Raw genomic sequence first — 21867 nt, forward strand, 5'->3', positions numbered from 1 at the left:
ATTTGATTATACTATATATATGCTAATACACAAGGCCTGATTTTGCAACCAACCTAAAGATGCCCTCCTTACTGCACCTGCAGAACTGTGGGTAAAAATAATTGCACGAGTAATTTTGCAATGGCATCCACAAATCATACACTTATAAGTTTACTTGTTCCTTTATGCTCTCCATAATTAGGAGTGTGAAGAAAGAACCAAAAGACAACAAGGAAAAACTAAAGCAATGGAGACTGAAGTGCATTCATGTGGCAGTTAGCACTTTGAATGGATTCAGGTATTTACTTAATGAAATGAGATACTTTTTATGGTTTCCAAGCTCAGCAGTTAATAACATAGCTGGGATTTTGCAAGGAGTCTAAGGGAGTTAGCAAAAAGAACAGGAGTACTTGTGGCACCTTAGAGACTAACAAATTTATTAGAGCATAAGCTTTCGTGGGCTACAGCTGGTGCCAGCTCCCACTGAAAGTCAATGGGAGTTGGGGTTTTAGAACCCTGAAGGGGACTTAGATGATACCATTATTCCCCAAGACGTACCCCCACCTGCATGGATGGGCTCCTCAGAGGAGCCTAAAGAGGCCCTGAAAATCCCAGCAATGTTGGTGAGAGTAAAACTTGGGTATAAGGATATCTTCTAGTTCCAAGAACCCCACGCTTTATTTTACAGTGTTTTCATTTATACCACTGGGCAACTCTTTCCCACCCCGATAAGTCTTATCAGTACATATTAGACAAATTTATGTTTAAATATTAATTACAAAAGTACAGAAATCCATTAGCTCTCATTAGTATTTACCTTCCTCAGCAGTTTAATCTAACCAGAGTACCAAGCAGAAGTTAGAGTTTCCAAGGATTTCAGTCATTATATTCTGTCTGAATATTTTAGTCCTAAAAGACAATACACAAACTCTCCAGTAGGGTGACTGAGGTCCACTTGCTGATTGAGGAAAAGCTTCTTATAAAATATTTATGTATAGCATTTCATTTGTGAGGCTTATATGGAACTCAATGTCATTATTTCAGAAGAGATTTTTGGCTGGCTTGATAATGTGTGCAGGTACGTATTTGTTTTTTAGGTTAAGTTCAATAAAAAGTTCAAAATAGATTTTTGACTAGAACTTGCAACAATACAAGACTTTAAGACACCACATCTTTTTGGTTTCAAGATTCCCCCCTCCCTTTATGCAAGTCAAGTATATTAATGTCTTCAATACACTGCTCTGGACCCAACCCCGGGCTCTGAAGCAAAGCCAAGGTTTTGTTTTTAAACTGGCTAGACTTGGGTAATAAGTACTGCATTGCCCAGTTCCCCATCTTCCCCCTGCCCAACATAGTTTCAAAACAGAGCCAGCTGTATCATTCTGACATGGCACCAGGACAGAAACAGATTCCAAAAAACCCACCTGTTCAAACTGCTCAAACCAGAAGGCTTAACCAGCATAGCAGAAGGAAAACCATGATGAATACTGTTTTATGACATTATGTGTCTGGCTAGCAATAGTCACAATCAAAGACATGATATGTAAACCCTCTTGAGAAACTCAGGTCATGTGGAAAATATATTTCTATGAAAGGTATTAGACTGTAAAAAAGTCAGGAAGTATTATTCAGGCTACCACAGAGGTAATGAAAAAAGCATGAGCATTTTTTAAATGAAACTCTGAGGGAAAAGTCTTTCCAAAACAAGTAAGCAAAACAGCATAAAGACAGACACAAAAGAATGCCATTAGTATTAGCATTAAATAACCCTTAGGGGTGGAATGTAGAGATCCAGTAATATGTCATAGAAAAGCAAACAAAACTCTGCAAACAATTCTAGTCATCCCATTTCCCCCCACTCATTCTGTATTACCATGAAAATAGCTGGCAAATACCTAAAGAACAAAGTTCCTTTCTGCTGCTTATTGTCAACCTGGGAGTCCTAGAAGAGGAATAGAACTTTAGGTGAGGAATGTGCAGCAGGACCGAAACTCCCCAAAGATCAAAGACCTTGTTTTCAGACAAATGTCTCTTGTAACAAAAACAATATGTTGTTTGCAGTGTTGTTGTAGCCCTGTTGGTCCCAAGGTGAGTGAGGTAACATCTTTTATCTTTTACCTCACCCACCTTTAGGGTGACCAGATAGCAAGTGTAAAAAATTGGGACGGGGGTGGGGGGTAATAGGTGTCTATATAAGAAAAAGCCCGCAAAATCGGGACTGTCCTTATAAACTCGGGACATCTGGTCACCCTACCCAACTTGCCTCTCTAAAAACAATATGGTCAGTATTGGTTTCAAACACGAGAACATGCGAAGGTTTCCAATGAGCAGGTCTCACATCAATGTCAAGGTTCAACCTAACTTTCAATATGACTTACCCTCAGACCCCTGGGCCCTGATTGTGTACAGGCACTGGAAGGTTTGAAAGAGGAGGGCTAATGCAGGCATGGAAGGAGTTCGAATTAGGAGGCTCTGTTGCACACTGGAACCAGAGAACTAGGCCAGGTCTACACTATAAACTTCATCAGCATAACTATTTCACTCAGGGGTGTGATGAAGTGTCATGTGGTGACCAATATAGGTATGCCAGTAAAATACCCTCATGTAGATGCAATTACACCAGCATAGCTTATTTCACTTGGGGAAGGAGGGGCCTTGGCTGGAATAAACTCTAGTGATAAAATTAGTTTTGCGGGTATCCACACTAGATGTACTTTGCTGGTATAACTATACGGGCAAAGCCTTCCAACTGTAGATGTGGACATAGACTCTGCAGCAAGGGTGGAGACTCGTGGGCAACAGGACTCGGGGATTCATCCTCCATTATCCATGCCCTCTTTTAGCTGTTTTTGTCACCTATCCAAGCTCACTTAAGTAAAATTGGGACGTCCTCTATATACATGAACCCTCCTTAAAGTTGATAATTCTGTGGAGGAAAGTCCCAGTCTGAAATATTTCCTCAGATCCATCCAGAACTTGTCTCTAGCAAGTCACAAGCAGCTTGCCAGAAAGAGAAGCTGCCTCCAGAGTAGAGCTGAAGTTCTAGGGTGCCCCTTGGCTCTTCAGGATGAAGGAGAAACTATGTGCACTGAGATTAAGAGCAGGTAATTGAGATTGATAGTGGGAACTGATGGCAGAGTGCAGATAAACAGTTAACTCATTCAACACCAGTCTCCTTGATTTTTGCAGTTTACATTGGTGGGGTATGCAATCTAGTAACACTAACTCTAATTTAGAGTTAGAGAATAAAACATTAGTATACAAACAGCCAAAAAAGCAGAGAAAAACGTACATAGACAATAGAGATAAATAAGTTCATTGCGTCAAATGCTTTCAATATGTGACCCTAGAGCAGGATCATTTGAGAGGATATAATTTGTAGGGCTAATCGTTGCGATTCAAAAATGAATATTAAGTTAATCTGTAACCATCAGATAAAACCTTAGAAAGTTTTTTTTTGGAAAAGTCAACATTTTATTTCCCCTACTTCACTATATTATTATTAACACAACCTCATAAACATACATGACACTTCAATGCCCATGCCCTGAAGAGTGACCAATGTAAAGCAAACCAAAGATGGCAATAGGGAGAATAGAGGACAAGGGTTACCACAGTAAGGCTTATGGGTGCTTCAGTTATTATACCCATAAATAAGCTACAGCTTTTCAGTATTACAACATGTTACTTCTGTAGTCCTATTCTAAATCCTGTTTCGAGTACCAGCTCAGTCACATTTACCCTGCTAAGTGAGCAAAAGCTGAAGCCTAAATAAAAACAACAGCAAGTACCATCTTGACACTCAGAGAGCCACAAGCATACAATCAAGTTAAGGCCAACAAGGCAGATCAGCTCTATTATGTACGATTCACTTGCTACTCAAGAGTCTCGGAATGTCTCAGTGAGGAAGCGTTCGTATTTGCCTAACCAGAAAGAGAACAAACAATATGTTTCTTTCTTCCTTATCGAGGAAGAAGGAACCTTATTTATTTAGTTTCAGAGTAACAGCCGTGTTAGTCTGTATCCGCAAAAAGAAGAACAGGAGTACTTGTGGCACCTTAGAGACTAACAAATTTATTAGAGCATAAGCTTAAGTGGGCTGTAGTCCACGAAAGCTTATGCTCTAATAAATTTGTTAGTCTCTAAGGTGCCACAAGTACTCCTGTTCTTCTTTTTATTTATTTAGATTATTTCTGATTGTTAACAAGCTTTTGATATACAAATACAGTGCATGCTTTACTCACCAGAGTGAAGTCCCACTGGGGCCCAGGAGTTAGAAATGTGAAAGAGCTGCCTCGTCGCAGAGGATATCTGTGAGTTGAGAATGTATAAAGGTAAATAAAGTCTGGGTTGTTTCAGCAACTGAGAAAGTAGCTACAATTCATTCCCCCTTTCCCTTTTAGTGGTTTTAAAATCCTGTGGTGTAACAACATCCCATGCTAACCCTGTCAAATTTGAGCAAGTGTCCCAAATCAGCTCTAAATACTTGTAACCTCTGTGACAAAACACATTTCCTGTGGATTTTTTCAGCTCAAGGTAATCAACTTACAGTAGAAGTCCAACATGAAGTACCTCATTCCAAATGGATGGAACCTGGCCTGGAATAGAACCATCCCAAGGGGGTAGACCATGCTAAAAAAAATAACCAATACCAGGAGGATACCATCTGAGATTCAGTCTTCTGTTTCTGAATTCTCCCTCAGAGGCACAACTGTAACCCGAAGAGAGCTACGATTTGAGAGGATGCCCAAACAACCTTGATTGTTGCCTGACAGATCAGAAGGCTGCTACTTCTTAACTTAATCAGAGAAGACCCTGCCAGGACTTTGAGAATCCAACTCAGGTGCCAAATCCCCTAAAACTTCCCGTATGAAGACAACCATGAGACTCAAGCTACACCTACATTACAGCACTTATTGCGGCTCAGCTGGACCCAGCAGCGATTGTGATGGAGACGATCTAAGAGAAGCAGTAGCTATGTCTCTCCAGCTGACATAGCTCTGTCTACAACGGTGCTTAGGTTGGTATAATTTACATCGCTCAGGAGTGTGGATTATTCACACCCGAGCGACATAAATTATACCGAAGTAATCTGTAGTGTATACAAGGTCTCAGACTTCTCTTCTGATGGGCTTCTGGATTAAAGGATTACAGGCCACAGAGCCAGTGGGTGAATACTCCACTCCTTATGAGCAATTTTGTCTGGGGCAAGAGGAGCACCTCTTGCACCTCAACCTCACCCCCATTTGCCATCTATTTATTATATTCCATAGTGCCCACGAGCCCTCCTCAAGGAACAGGTCCCCATTGTAATAGGTGCTGTATAAAAACAGAACAGAGATGGTTCTTGCCCCAAAGTGGTTACTCTCAAAGTAAAAAATGAGAAACAACAGATGGCTATAGACAGGGGAGCACAATGAAACAATATGAGTCAGCATGACTAAACAGGTCAAAATCTGAACCGATCAGCTACAGTAAGTGATAACTTTCCTAACTATACAAGTTTAGGAAACTAAACATCCCACACCAATCCTGACATAGAGAAGAAAAAACCTCCGGTCTCATTTTCCAATCTCAATGGAGATGAAATGAATGGAAGCTGCAGGTCCTCTTTTGCATAAACTTGCAACTGAGAACTGAGGCTTGCTCTTACAATAAGTCATCCTCATCAACAAAGCAAAACTGTCGAAAAGCAATATATTCAGAACAAAGTTAAATAAAAATATCCTGGGACCGATATGGCCACCCCACCATGGTATCCATCTAAGTCAGGGGTCTCAAACACATGGCGGAGTTATTTCCTGTGGCCACCAAGCTCCCCGCACCTGCCGCTCCCCTTAGCCCCCCAGCGCTCTGCGTCTCTGCTCCTCTGCCTACCTCCAGGCGCTTCCCGCTGTTTGGCGGCGCTTAGCGCTTTCCAGGACGGAGTGGGGAGCCAAGCGCTTAGAGGAGGAGGCGGAGAAGAGGCGTGGCAGGGGCGGGGATTTGGGGAAGGGGTTAGAATAGGGGCAGGGAGGGGGCGGAGTTGGGATGGGGACTTTGGCAAAGGGTTTGGAATGGGGCGGGGAAGAGGCGGGGCAGGGGCGGGGATTTGGGGAAGGGGTTAGAATAGGGGCAGGGAGGGGGCGGAGTTGGGGTGGGGACTTTGGCGAAGGGTTTGGAATGGGGGCAGGGAAGAGGCGGGGCCTCATGGAAGGGGTGGGGTAGGGGTGGGACTGGGGGCAGCGGGGGGGAGAGGAGGGGGCTTTTGTACCTTTATATGAAAAGGTGTCAGTGATGCGGCCCTCAGGCCAATGTACTAGTCCTCATGTGGCCCTTGAGATGATTTGAGTTTGAGATCCCTAATCTAAATCATTCTACAGTACTAGCACTGTGCTGACCGAACAAGTTGTGTTCCAAATTTCAGTCTGGTGGATTTAAAGTACATTTCCAGCAACATTTAATTTATTCTGGACATTGTATTAAGAGGCACTTTTGCCCAAGTTTAGTTTCTGCATCTCAAACTACCAGTCCTAAACAATGGGTTGCTCCCTCTTTCTGACATAGCCAGTTGATCAGCTAATAGGGAAGATTTTACTGTGCTGCATTTTCTTTGTGAGCTTGTGACTAGAGCTAGTTTGAAAATGTTGGACAAAACATAGTTTCATCAGAAAATTCCAGTTCACTGGACTGAAATGTTTAACCCTATCTATTACAGATTCTGATTTCCCTTAGCACCTACAGTGCCATGGTCCATGCGTAAAGGACTGAGAGACTGACAAACTTCCAATAGCGGGGTTGGGGAAGACAAGAGAGGATATTTTTGAGGAAATAGTGACTGCATCCCAACAGAGGGCCACAAAGACAGACGTGTGGAGTGATGGTTTCCTGCAGCATTCACAGGACTAAAATGGAGCACATGGCCCTGCAAAGAGACATGATACAGAGGCAAACAGCTGTGATGGAGCATCTTTGTTACAAAGGTCCAGCACTGCACCCCATCCTAATTACTGGTCTTTCCCACAACAATCAACCATTCTGGAGATGAAGAACACCTTGAAGTGCATCACCTACAGAATTTGTGAGCACTCCGTCACTTGGCCATGTCATAGTTCCATTGGTCTTGAATTTAAAAAACAAAACAAAAAACAAAACCAAGCAAAAATCTTAAATTAGTGTAATTTCCCCCCCGTTATTTGTGTAACCCCGAAGGAGATGACCTAGATTCCTGGGGCTCTGTCTGCTGGCAGCTCAGGGAGAGGCACTGTCCCTGATAGGGAGGGGGAGCCAAAGCAGACCCAGAATCTGCCCAGAAACCAATAGGGAGTGAGAGGCCCTTCCCAGGGAGTTCAGGAAAGGGGAGAAGCCATTTTTGAGTCAGTCTGGAGCCAGCCAGGGCAAGGGCAGGACTGGCTGTGTGGGGAGCTAGTGAGTCCCAGGCCTGCATGTAGGGTTCCCCCTGAGAACTGGCCTCTAGGGACCTGACAGCAGATCCCTCAGCTGGGCTTTTCCCTCTCCCCTGATGACTCCCAGTTTGTAGAGTTTTCCTGGGAAACTTCCCCAGCCAGGCTGAGTTAGCTCTCCAGCTCCCTAGGTGAGACAAGTCACCACATGGTCAGCTCTGCTCTGGCTGCTAGTCCAGGCCTGCTGTGAGCAGTGTGTCTGGACACTGGGCTGGGAGACTACAGTTTGGATGTTAGTGTAGTTGTGTAACCTGCACCTTGAGCCCTGCACCCCTTTGTGGGGAAGGGAAATCCTGGGACTGAAGCAGCCTGACTCCTGCCTGAAGATGATCCCTGCCAGCAGAGATAAGCCCCTCTGCAGTGACTGAGGAGTCCAGAGTCAGCTCTGAACCTGAGGATCATTCATAGAGTTTGTGAGTGAACCATCTTCTAGTTAGTCAGGGAAATTGTTTTGGGGACCCCCTACTCCCTGAACTGTGTCCTCAAGCCAGGGAGTGAGGGTTTGGGGATTTTATAACCTGCTGTGTATTAAACCTGTGGAGGGACTTACCACCTTCTCCCACTTATGAGTCCTTTGGGCTATACTGAAGCCAGTCGGCCACCCTGCTAAACCACTGCAGAGAAGATATCATGGTCATAGGTCAGCAAGGACCCCTACAAAGTATGCATATCAACAGGACACTAATCTTACATTTGCTACATCAGGTCCCCTGACTGGGAAAGTCAGGGGTATCAGCAGCATGGGCACCGGTGACCCTAAAAATAGTGTTTTACCTTGTTATGTTACAGTTGTCTCCTGTTTAATATAATTACTGTGTTGAATACATTGTATGTATTTGATTATTTCTTGGGAGTCTCCAACTATCTGGCAAGTAAGTGAGGGTTACCCTGTGGTTAGAATTTTCCTCCCAAGCTGCCCTGGTGACCCTGCCAGGCAGGAGCGAGGTAGGTGAAGGCACCGCCAAATAAATTCATAGGGAAAAATAAAGAAGATACACCCTGCTGAGTGGGTGGCGGGATACAGAAGAACCCAGACCTGTCCATCAAAACCTATAAGCAGATTGGCATTAAAGGCAACCAGGTGGAGAGAGGGTGCTACATTTGTTAACACTATATATTTTGATAGAACTCTGCTGAAGAGTTTCACAGGGAACCACCTCCTGCTCCCACTGATCCATTAATGACCACAGAGTCTGTGGGGGTGGAGTGTGCAAAAATTCCTTTGGTCATTCCAGAAAACAGGCCTGAGTTATTAAAGACCCTGGACCTTTCCAGACCACCCCATGTTAATAACAGTGAACTTTCTATGGTGATCAACCCAGCCTTGCAGTACCTGGGAGAAATACCCCTCCCTGTTGGTGAAGTCTTTAGGTTGGTGTAGGGGGCAAAGGATAGGCACGTGTCCCATCAATAACGCCATACAGTGTGGGAAGCACATCTTTGCAAAGTCATCAATAACCTCCTGTGCATTGTTAATCTTTATGACATGGCATAGCACCACCCTTGTCATAGCCTTACAAACATCCATGACAACAGCCCCAGTGGTTGATCTACCAACAGCCAACTGGGTTAGCTACTGACCGGTAGCAACAGGGTGTGGCAAGCTTCCAGACAGCGATAGCCACATGCTTCTCCATGCTGAGGAGAAGCTCAAAGATGAACTCTGCAGATTTCTAGGAAAGTGGCTTTTGTCATTCTGTAGCTCCGCCATCACTGCTGGTCATCCCAGTTCTGCATCATTATCTTGTCCCACCTGCCAGTGCTAGTCAACTGAGCCCAAAGGGTAATCCACTGAGTAAAGCTGCTCCAGATAAATGCCCTGCAGAAGTAACGGCTTGATTTCATCTATCTGCTTCTCCTCCTCCTGCAGCTGTATTGCTGCGGCATAAGGCATCCAAAGCCGTATGGAGCCACAGAGCCAAATCCATCTGCCTAAGCGACTGTCAATACAGATGTGTCACCCTGTTCATGATCAGGATTGTGGCGCTCAGCAATGCATTCTCCATGTTGCCAGACAGCTGTTCAAAAATGGCACTGGCAAAATATAGATTAATAATGGGATGCCAGGAGAGGAATTATGGGAGTTTGTTAGTTTGACCCCAAGCCCCAGATTTCCTGTAGCTTTTCATAGGCACCCCACAATGCATGGCAAGAAAAATCAGAGCATAGAATTGTACAGTAGCACATTGCACCATAGTATATCTGCCCAGAATGCTGCACTGTTAATTTGAACAAGCGCAGAGGTGCATGGATGCAAGGCTTAACAAGGAAGGTACCATAACAAAGCAGGGTGGAAGCACTTCAGTTTGATATAGTTAAACTGCTGCACTTAGAGTGAACAAACTAATCTGATATAACATCCCCAAACAGACAAGCTCTTAAGGTACGTCTATACTGCAGCTGGGAACGAGCCCCCAGGCTGGGTCGACAGACACAGACTAGCTCGGCTTAAGGTAGCACACTAAAAATAGCAGTGTGGATGTTGTGGTTTGGGTGGCAGCTCAGGCTCTCAAGCTCACCTGACCCCCCTGCATCTGAGCTTGGGTGGCTGGTCCGAGTCTCCCCCAGAACCGCAACATCCACACTGCTGTTTTTAGCACACTAACTGAAGCCAAGCTAGTGTGGGAGTCTGTCTACCCAGGCTGGGAGGCTCACTTCCAGCGGCAGTGCAGACAGACCCTTAGAGACCAATTCTCCTGAACAACTTGAGTGTTGCAGAAAAGTAACCCCTCCCCTTAAGAAACCCAGAAGTGAATATATGCATCCGAAGAAGTGGGCTGTAGTCCACAAAAGCTTATGCTCTAATAAATCTGTTAGTCTCTAAGGTGCCACAAGTCCTCCTGTTCTTCTTTTTGCGGATACAGACTAACACGGCTGCTACTCTGAAACCTGCCAGAAGTGAATGACTAGTACCCGTGGTTAGTTATTCATTCTGATTCCTGAAAGGAGACTCCTCCTAATAGATAATTATCTTGTATTGTTCTTCCCAGTATCCCTCCCTTCAGGATAGACTGAGCGGATACAGTTTGAGGAAAGACAGGCATACAAGTAACGTGCACCAGGTGTTTTCTCCAAGTTAACGAGGGGCTTGTAAGAACAATGGAAAGTGACCACTAGTAGGCTATAGCAGGGAGCATTTTGTTTTAAAGGAACGTTTTTTCCCTTGGTTCAGATTAACTTTGGAGGGAGAACAGGGGAGGTTAGGTGAACAAGTTAAACATTTTCCAGATGTAAGAGCTGCAACTATACTCTGGAGGCAAAGCTCTCCAAACTAGAGAAAGGATATTGAGACGGCCCCAAAAGCATAGAGAAATCTGCTTTGGTGTCCTGTCTCTGCTTAAGGAAATTAGGTGCTTACCAAAACCAGCCAAAAATAATTCCATCAGTCCTGCCATGCTTACCTTTTCCACAGTGCTTAAAAACATATGATTCTGTATTAAAAATTGTGTTGCCTACTAAAGTCCTGATCTGCATGCCAAAGGAAAATGCAGCTTCATTGCCAAAATGCAATCCAGAAAGGAAAAATGGGGCGTTAGCATTGTATCTGAAAGGTAATCCGCAAAGGACTCACAAAATCAGACACCCATATTTAAGCAGGCAAAAGGGACCAAACCAGGTTTGGCAACATAGCAGGGAGGAGACAAGTGGCCCCAATAACCCTCCTGGTGGAAGTTTGGGCAATTTACTATTTAACATATCACTGAAGATTGTTTCACATTAAAGCCTAGCAGATAGAACCAATCAAGTGTGACAGATTACATGTCTAAGGAAGTATTGTCATTGTTCAGTGTCTTCCTGGAGTAAACATTAGGACTGTCTGATATACACAAGTGGCTTCTACTGAAGTCAACAGGAGCTATGAGAACATAGAATTTGCCCTCAGAATTCAAGCCCAGACAACAGCAGAAACCATCAAGGCCAGGGGTGGCCAACCTGAGCCTGAGAAGGAGCCAGAATTTACCAGTGTACATTGCCAAAGAGCCACAGTAATATGTCAGCAGCTCCCTCTACCCGCTCCCAGCATCTCCCACCCAGCAGCACCCCCTCCCTCCCCGCACCTCCTGATCAGCTGTTTTGTGGCATGCAGGAGGCTCTGGGGGTAAGGGGGGAGGAGTGAGGGCATAGCAGGCTCAGGGGAGGGGGCAGGAAGGGGTGGATTGGAGTGGGGGCAGGGCCTGTGGCAGAGCCAGAGGTTGAGCAGTGAGCACCCCCCGGCATACTGGAATGTTGGCACCTGTAGCTCCAGTCCCGGAGTTGGTGCCTATACAAGGAGCCGCATATTAACCTCTGAAGAGACACATGTGGCTCTGGAGCCACAGGTTGGCCACCCCTGATCTAGGCCAACGATCTCATCTCAAAACTAAGTGAGGTGATGTCCTTCAAAATTCCAGTACAAAAGGGATAAAGACTAGTGCTCAGCAACATGCAGCCATTTCTGTGAGCCTGACAGCTACGCAGACATTGCAGATGGGTACATCTGCAGTATAGTTCCTGTAATCATCTAGGAGGATCTTAGAAAACCAAATGTTTTGGTCAAATTATTTTCATAATGGCTACTTATGCATGTTTATACTGATTTTTTGACTGTCTGAAAAGAAAGTCTTCTTTGTTTCAAGTCTTGTTGGGGGTAGGGTGGGGCAAAAAAGACTGTGTATAGAATATTGTGAGTATCAGGTCTCCATGCCTTTAATCCTGTTTGACCAGAATAGCATATGTAAAAATCCAAAAGGTGTACAAGATGGGCATCCCATCTTGGATTTGGATTTGTTGGACTAGAGTATATATAGGCTTGGCAGAATTCAACTTAAAAAAAAAAAAACACAACAACAATTTTGACAGATGATGTATTTTTTCTGATGATCCATTTAAATGTTCACAGTTGCAGGAACTTATGGGAGTGTTAGACAATAATTTATTTAATGAGGATATCTAATAAGCTGTCAAGCAGCATTTTTCTTACTTTGTCAATCTGTAAATTTCTATCATTATTGATGGAAATATTTTTGTTTGTTTGGATGTGTATGGTGATATTGACCTTCACTGATAAAAATCAAATCCTTCCAACCTTAAGTATATTAGCACACGGGAGCCTGTACCTATCCTGGCGAATGCAACTTCTTTCCAACTCGTATTTCATGTAGCTTTCTTCCTCCATGTTTTATTTTTATTTTTTTACTTAAATCTGTACCACTTAGTCAGCACCATTTAGTCAGTCTGCACCCATTCTTTGTACTTACATTTCATGGCTTATCCAGGAAACTGCAGAAACACTTTGATCTGGCAGTTCCCTTAACCTTAAGTCCAATTAAAGATCCAAAATAAATTCTTTAGACTGGGCAGCAATTCTTTATTTCCTTCCCCTCTCACTCCCAACCTTTTTTTGTTTTCACCGGAGCTTGATCTTCGGTTTAAATACAAACCATTCACATCAGTTAAATGCTATTTGATTATGTATATTACAGGAATACAAGCATTTTGAAACAGATTATCCTAGTGAATGACATTTCATTTGAGATCTCAAAAGGCACAAGCAACAAAGACTCCTGTGGCACCTTATAGACTAACAGACATATTGGAGCATAAGCTTTTGTGGGTGAATACCCACTTTGTCAGACACGTGTAATGGAAATTTCCAGAGGCAGGTATAAATATGCAGGCAAGAATCAGTAATTAGTAATTCTAGTAGTAGCCTGAGCTTTCAAATAGCAAAGCCATGAAAAAAAAAGTCTGCTGGATGATGTGGTTAAACGGAGAACATAAAAAAAACCTACATCCAACTCCTTCTTGGATAGGACCCTGTGCTGCTACTACTGATCTCAAAACTTCTTGTACTTTTCAGACACCCTGAAATAGCTATTACATTGTTCATCTGTATTGGAACAAATTCTGTTTCTTAAGGAAGCTTCCTTAACCACCTTGAGCATGTCTAACCCACAAAGAGGGTGTAGGCTGAGAGGGAACTGTGGTTTTCTCTTTTAAAATTTGCTTTTTTGTTTCGGTGGAACATTATGGCCACTTGTCTGAAGAGGTTAGCTATCACTGTTGACCATATCAGCAGATAAGGCCAGAGTAGATTAACCAGGCACTGCTATCCTGGGATAATTGCAAAGTTGACCTCCACATAGCTGTGACTTGGCCATCTTTTCCCAATAAATATGGCAATCCCCATACACTGACCACAATTTCATCACTAAGGCCTTGTCTACACTAATGAGGTAAGTCAATTTAAGTTACACTAATTAAGTTACATAATTGAAGTCGATATAGCTTAGATCAATTTACAGTGGTGTCTACACCTTGCTATGTCGGTGAGAGACTGTCTTCCATGACTTATCGCATCTTCAACAGACCCTCTAAATTGATCCCGCTGCAGCACCGATTTAGCCCGTAATGAAGACAAGCCCTTAAATTCTCTTATATCTTTTCACTGCAGACTTCCGCTATGGTCCAAGGATCTTCCTTCCAGTTTCCCTTCAGGCTTCCCTCCCCAATGGGATATCTATTCCAAGCCAAGATTTAGTAAATGCTATAAGAAGAACAGGAGTACTTGTGGCACCTTAGAGACTAACAAATTTATTAGAGCATAAGCTTTCGTGGACTACAGCCCACTTCTTCTACTCTGAAACCTGTCAGTAAATGCTATATTCCCTAACAATTGTTGCTAGGATATGGCTTCTAGCCTCTCTACAAAGGAAAAAAATGATAATGAATTTCCAGTAGCAGTTTCAGCAATCCACCCCTTCCCCACCCCCAAATCCATAAACTATTTTGGTTGCTCCAAAGCTGTGAGTGACCTACTGTGTTTGGTGCACAAGGGCCGTTTCTTTGGCTTACAGTTGTTGCAGCACCTCATCCGGCATGTTTTGTAGCGCACTCTGCTCTTGGAAAAATATATTTGATGAATGAATGGGTTGTAAGGTTGTTCTGGACGTCCTTCAAAACCAAAGGAGCAAATCTCCCACTTCTTCACTGGCCGGAGAGCAGAGATTTTCTTCTTCATTTTCGGAGACAAACATTCTAGAGAGTCTATGGTTGTATGGAAACAGAGGCTGCATAGATGCCAGATCTTACCAGACCAGCAACCAGAGACACCACTAAAACCCATCTGGAGCTTCAAGAGGGTCTTCTCCTTTTCTTCCCCTTAGCATGGGAAAGGGAGCTGCTGTCTATAGAGAAAGGAGCACCTTTTCCTTCCCCTCTGAACCTCAAAGCAGGGGCTTAAGCCAGCTTGTTTGGCATAGTGCCTCCTCAGGTCATCAGCCCTGAACATCTTCTACACATTGGTGGCATCCCATGCCAGGGCCCAGTCATTTCCTGGGCTGTATATTAGGCCTTGCCTCGGTCCATGCATATCTTTGAACAGGAGCAAAGATCTGCTATTGCTCATCGATATCCTCTTTAGGTCTTCAAGGAGAGAGGTGAGTAAAGATCCGTAGGAGGAGAGCTCCAGTTCTCAAGCTGTAGATATTGTTTTATAATTGAGAAATAGTATGCGAATATAAAAGTGTATGATGCATATGGGAGAAGAATTAAGATTCCATGTATACCTGGCATTTCTAGACTTGAGTGTTTAACCATGTGCCAGGCATGCTGGATGTGTAACGAAGTTATTTGTGCAGTAGTTTCCTCTTAGTTTTTTAATGCTTAATTGGTGGTGGGGATTAGACAACAGGGAGTAGACCTGTGGGGAGGAGAAGCACAGCTGATGACAGAGAACATTTCATTTGTCAGCGCTAACACATGCACTCTTCTCTGTCGCAGGATAATTGCTGACAAGTGTTGCTCCTGATGGAGGTGGTTTTATGTGCGCTCAGCCCCTAATCAAGCAGCCTTTTGTGCACCAGACCAGACTGTCAATCAGGTTTGTACACAGTGCATAAACATTCAGTTATAACACGGGATAATGGCTAAAAATGACCCTCACGCCAACATTAACTCCTCCCCCCCTTACCCATTAAATCATATCTACTCTGGATCCACTTTTCTACCATTGGTGTAGACAGAGAACGTTTTAGAGATATCTATCAACAATACAGGACTCCGAAGGAAAAATTCCAGCCACAGCCCAGGTGCAAAAACTTTCCTATTAAAAGTTTATGAAAACAGCATTTATGCCATTGAGGCCTGGTCTACATTACAAAGTTAGATCAACATAAGTCACCTGACATAGACCTATTTGTACATGTCTACACGCTCCAATTGGTCTCCAACTGATGTAAGTTCTCCATTACAGTGATGCAGTAAAACCACCTCTCCGAATAGAGTGGAGCCATGGTCGCCCTACTGAGGGGGATACAGTGCAATTGTAGACATTGTGTGATCTGTGTCAACCCTAACGGTCCTCCAGCAGCTGCCCCACATATGCTCCATTCCCTGCAACAGAGACCATTCTGGTCACAATTGTAAACTCCCTTGCCCAGAGGTCACAGAGACCAGAAGCCTCCTCTCCTCCTCCCCTCTAAAACCTGCCAGATATTTTTCCTGACTGCCCACCTTGGCGATCACATCTAGCAGCTCTCTCTCTTGCTGTGTGCAATGGACCATCTGACCATGCTGTCTGCGTGCACTAGATATGCTCCTGCTTGAAGCAGACTGGAGATATTGGATCTTCTGGGCCTGGGAGGAAAAGAGGCTGTGTAAGCACAGCTATGGACCAGCTGTAGAAAAGTGGACATCTGCAAAAAGATTGCACATGGGATGCAGACAAAGGGGTACAACAGTGATCAGCAGCCTTGCCACATGTGAGTGAAGTGGCTGCATCAGGGATACTTGGCCAGGGAGGCCAACAATTGTCCTGGTGCTGTTACAGTGAGCTGCATGCCATATTTGTTGGATATCCTACTGGCACCCCACAAATTGCTGTGGATACCGGAGGAGCTGGAGACAAAGACCCCCTGCTGTGAAGGAGGAAGAGGGAGATGCAGTGAAGTGAGGTGGGGTGGGGGCCAGGCATGGCACAGGTCAGGACACATTTGAGACCGTGTTCCCTCTAATTTTTCCCACCCATGTGCGGAATGAATTTTGTTATGTGCACCAATAAGGAGGTTGTGTGTGACACATGACCTTCATTTTGGTGCACATAACAAAATTCATGTATTGGGGGTGGGGCTGAGGGGTTCGGAGTGTGGGAGGGGGCTCAGGGCTGGAGCAGAGGGTTGGAGTGCAAGGGTGTGAGGGCTCCGGCAGGGGGTGCAAGCTCTGGGGTAGGGCTGGGGATGAGGGGCTCAGGGCTGGGGCAAAGGGTTTGGGTGCAGGGGTGTGAGGGCTCCGGCAGGGCTGCAAGCTCTGGGGTGGGGCCAGGGATGAGGGATTTGGGGTGCAGGAGGGTGCTCCGACAGGGAGAGAGGACTCCCCCCATCAGCACCTGGGCTGGGGGAGAGAGGCGCCTCTCCCTGCTGCGGTACTTCCGGGGTTAGGGCCACAGGATAGGCACCCCTCTCACAGCCCTGGTAGGTCTGGCCGGGGGAGGGACGCCACGGCTGGGTCAGGCCAGGTTCGGGTCAGGCCGGGCCACCCGGGTTCGGGTCGGACCGGCCGCCAGGGTTGGGGCCAGGCCGCCAGGGTTGGGGCCAGGCTGCGGCTGGATCCGGGCCTGGCCGGCCTTAGCTGCCCGGGTTTGGGTCGGGCTGCCTGGGCCACACCACCCCGGCCACGTCTGAATTCCAGCCAGGCTGTCTGGGTTCGGGCTGCATCACCCCATCCATGGCTGGGTTCGGGCTGAGATAGAGGCGCCTTGGCCGCGGCAGGTTAGGGGCCGGGCTAGGTTGCAGCTGGGAGAGGGGTGCCCTTTCCCCGGCCGGGTTCCCTAAGCATCTGCGTGGCGCTAAATAGGCTGCTGCGTGGCCGCACAACTTACAGGGAACTTCGGTTAGAGACTCCACCACAGTCTAGCCAGTCCTGCCAGCCAAGCATGGATGAGTAGGATGAAGGAATCTTGGGTAAATGTGTGCATGCATTTTTCCTTACAATGTTTGCATTTAAAGATGACCCCCAGCCCACCTGCAAGTTAACAAAGGGGGAAAAGCTGCTGCCAGGGTGAAGGTGGAGCAGTTATTTGCTGCCTTTGAAAAGTCCATGCTGGCAGCAGCCTTTCCCCCTTTGCCTCACAGATATTATGCAGTACACAACATGCAGCTATAACCATTGGGATATATCGCTCACTGAAATCCAATGTAGTGAGTAATCAATACCAGCATCCCTTCAATCTACCAAAAGCACTTGCAACAATCATTCTGCACCCGCTGAGCCAAGAGTTGTATCCTTCTTTGGTGCTGCCGAGGTGGCCAGTGTATGCCTTCCTGAGCCAGAGGGGCAAGGATAGGCTAGGTCCCCTAGAATGACTACTGACGTTTCAATATTGACAATGGTTATCCGCCGGTCAGGAAAGAATGTCCCTGCTTGCAACTCTCAGAACGGTCCTGTGTTCTTAAAGATGTGAGCGTCACACACCTTCTCTGAGCAGCCCACACGGATATCAGTGGCCTGGTCTACACTGGGGGGGGGGAGGGGGGAATAACATAGCTGAAGTCGACGTACTTAGATCGACTTACTGTGGTGTCTTCACCGTGGTGAGTCGACTGCTGCCGCTCCCCCGTCGACTCTGCCTGTGCCTCTCGCTAAGTTGGAGTACAGGAGTCGACGGGAGAGCGCTCGGGGATTGATTTATCGCATCTAGACTAGACACGATAAATCGACCCCCGCTGGATCGATCGCTGCCCGCCAATCCGGCGGGTAATGAATACATATCCAGTGAAACATCTCCTGTGATCCACCAGCGCTTGCATAATCATAGCTATGTAGCCCCTTCTGTTGATGTACTATGTGGCAAGGTGGGCTGATTCCAAAATAAGGATGTCCGTGCCATCTGCAGCCGCACTGGAACCCACTGCTGAAAATCCATCCAGGACATCTCGCACATTGGCGAGAGTCATCATCTCCAGCTATGCAGGACTGTTAATGGCCCTACACACTTGCATGACACCAGACCCCAGTGCGGATTTTCTAACTCCAAAATGATTTCCATTACAGGCTTCCAGAGTGCAATCACTTCTCATCTATCAGTGGAGCTTTCATTCTGGTGTCTCTGGGCTGGAGGGCTAGAGCGAGCTCGGCACATAGATCGATGAACGTGGCCTTTTGCACCCAAAAGTTCTGCAGCCACTGCTCGTTGTCCCAAACTTGCATTATGACTTGTGCCCATCATCTGCAGCTGCTCCGCAAATGCCACCATCAACCCTGAGTTGTTTTTCCACCATATCCCTTAACAATCTGTCCTCAAAGAAATTGTCACCTCCCCCATTGTTGCAGTTCTTCCTGCAGCTATGCAAATACCAGAGGATTATGTGTACTGTATTTACAACATTTGTGAGACTAGTGCAGAATTCTGAGGGCATCATGCTTCTGTCAGAGACGGCAGGCAGAGAGAAGTGCCACACGGGTTTGTGGGATTTTTTTTTTTTAAAAAGGCATGACAATTATGGAATATGGATGGCATTATGGAATGGAAAAAGTTACATTCTGGGAACTTGACCCCTAGCTCCCAGAGATCCCTGGACAACTCATTTCTACCCCTAAGAATCGCAAAAAGTTTCCAAAAGGCATCGCGCCAGACAGCGGAGTATGGCACACTGGGATACCAACCGGTGGTGCACTGCACTTTGTATTGACACAAGCATTCCTGGTGAGTATGCACAGCACCAATGCAGACAGCCAAGCAAAAAACAAACTTTGACAGCTGGGTGCCAACATAATTTGCATCAACACAAGTTTGTAGCATAAAACTCATTCAGTGTTTCAAATGAACTTCAAACTAGAACGTTTCCAGTCAGAGGGCAAAAAGCATATTCTAGAACTAGCCGACATTAGTTGTACTTTAATGTCACTTTCTCCACTTAAGCCTCAAATACCTACATTGAATGCTCTCATGGGAGAGTAACAAGGACCAAATAATTCAATGTGCCCCGAACTCATGAGAGCAAGATTTCCACTCCCAAGTGCTATGCCAGCTGCGAATGTTTAGATTCGACGCTAGATAGCTATTTTGAGTTCTTGTGGGAACAAATTTTGATCCAAAAAAACATTAGAAGCCATCACAAGAGACCAGTTGACAAAAGATACACTTTTAAAGTTGGTTGGTGCAGAATCTCTCTTATTTAAGGCCTGGTCTACACAGATTTTGCACTGGTATAACTATTTGTTAGTGGTACGAGTATAAATAAAAAGTTACTAGTACAACCCCAGTGTGGATGCAATTAAACTGATGTAAGATATCTTATACAGTATAGCGTATTCCCTTTGTTGTACAGGAATAAACTATACCAATATAAGGCACCCGTATACCAGTATAACTCCCCGCTAGGGAGCGTGTGTAGCTTTAACTGTACCAGTATAGTTAAAATAGAATAACTTTTGTATTTAGACAACCCTCATTACCCTTTGCTACAAAACGATAGCAAGAACACAGTATAAAAACAAACAATACATTGCTTGGCTCTAAAGCAATCCAGATAATATTTATTTGCACTGAGTGGCTATTGATTCTGTGTACACAGTGGCATTCAGCTGGAGGGGGGAGGGGAAGGGTCATGTCATCATCCCTTCCTAATTAGGAGGCACACAGGATGCTGCTGTGCATAGCCATCCCTCCTCCTCATCCTGCTGGGAAAGAAAAAAAAATCACCTTCTGATCCTGTGAGAGGCTGGAAAAAGAACATCCAGATTGCTTTGGAGGCTGGAGAGAATGTGCACCGAAGAACTGGGATTTCATTTGGGCAGGTGGATTAAGGAAAGCATAGTAGAAAAATATTAGGGGCCCATAAACTAAACAGAGCAGGGGGAAAGCAGGGAGACCGAAAATCAGAAGATACTATGGAAGGCCAAGGAGAATACATGCCTGAGGTTTGGCGGTTGGGCAGAAAACTATTGCTGGGTGGGGCTGTTAAGCGTAATGTCTATACAATGTAAGAAAAAGATGTTAAGATAAACACAGACTTTAGAGCGTGGGTGGCATGGCAGCACTCACTGACCTCACATTTTAAAAATCTGATGAATTAAAGATATACCTTGGCCTTACGATTTAAATTATTTCTATTGTATTATGTTTACTTTCTATTGGGGCAGCCCCTTTTAAATTATTTTCTTACCAAATGCAAGGTAAGCAAGCACCCTCCTCTCACTGCTGGGTTTCTAGGCAGTTCTGCATGTCAACAATTAAACAACTGATGCTGCCAGATAGTCACTGTTGACAGATCATTAAGCCAGTAGCAATCCTGTGTGTCTCCACACACAGGGTTTGCACTGTTTTTATTCAACTGGTTTAAGACAGATTTTTGTGCAACTGATGCAACTTTATGCTTAGACAAGATTGGAGTCTCCTCATTTCACTTGTGACTGTGTCTTCATGCTGCCCTTCGCTCCCCAAATAGCCTTCCTCCTTGTACATGCCTAGAGGTTTCGTTCTCCTCAACACTCACTCCATTCATCTACTATTCCAGTCCTGAACTTGGCGTGGGCACTCTCGGGGGTCATTGCTATACCTGATCATAACGAAGATTTTACAAACAACAAAAATAGGAAGAAGCAGAGTAGTGAAGGGGCTGAAAGTTTAGGACAAGAATCTTGAACTTTGTAAGATAAAGTGGGGAGTCAGTGGAAGCATTCAGGGACTGGGACAATGAGCAAGTAAGAGACAGCTGCCAAGATCATTTTGGATAAACAGAAGGCAACATGGCTGTTTGGGAGGCTAGAGAAGAGTTGGCTGCATTAATCATGATGGGAAATGAGGAGGGATTGGACAAGAGTTTTAGCTGTCTGGAGAGATAATAAGAATTGCCATACTGAGTCAGACCAATGGTCCATCTAGCCCAGTCTCCTTTCTTCTCTGACAGTGGCCGCCAGATGCTTCAGAGGGACTGAACAGAAGAAGGCAATTTATGTAGTGATCCATCCCATTGTCAAGTCCCAGCTTCTAGCAGTCAGAGGTTTAGAGACACCCAGAGCATGGGGTTGTTGTCCCTGACTATCTTGGCTAATAGACATTAATGGATCTATATTTCAAGAACTTCTCATTCTTTTTTGAACCCAGTTATACTTTTGACCTTCACAATGTCCCCCGGCAACAAGTTCTACAGGTTGACTGTTCATTGTGTGAAAAAATGCTTCCTCATGTTTGTTCTGAATTTGCTCCTATTAATTTCATTGGGTCACCCCGGGTTGTTGAGTTACGTGAAGTGGTAAATAACACTTCCTTATTCACTTTCTCCACACCGTCACATACACTTCTATCATATCACCTCTCAGTATTCTCTTTTCCAACCTCAACAGTCCCAGTCTTTTAAATTTCTCCTCATATGGAAGCTGTTCCATACCCGTAATCATTTTTGTTGCCCTTTTCTGTACTTTATACAATTCTAATAGATCTTTTTTGAGATGGGGCAACCAGAACTGC

At 45.0% G+C, this 21867-nt stretch overlaps 1 protein-coding gene and 1 long non-coding RNA gene across 2 annotated transcripts in view; one reads left to right on the plus strand and one right to left on the minus strand.

The window, feature by feature from the left end:
- NET1 (neuroepithelial cell transforming 1) overlaps positions 1–21867 on the minus strand; it is a 74363-nt gene that overhangs the window by 30298 nt on the left and 22198 nt on the right. Inside the window, exon 2 of the mRNA XM_065552375.1 lies at positions 4224–4290. Coding sequence (XP_065408447.1) covers positions 4224–4290 — 67 coding nt within the window. The remainder of the gene's footprint in view (positions 1–4223; positions 4291–21867) is intronic.
- Positions 6680–20501, plus strand: LOC135972799 (uncharacterized). Its single transcript, XR_010589323.1, has 3 exons — positions 6680–7834; positions 15183–15282; positions 18450–20501. It is a non-coding gene; the product is annotated as an uncharacterized LOC135972799 (long non-coding RNA).

This window comes from Chrysemys picta, chromosome 1, assembly GCF_011386835.1.
Source record: "Chrysemys picta bellii isolate R12L10 chromosome 1, ASM1138683v2, whole genome shotgun sequence".
In the NCBI taxonomy this organism is placed as follows: domain Eukaryota; kingdom Metazoa; phylum Chordata; order Testudines; family Emydidae; genus Chrysemys; species Chrysemys picta.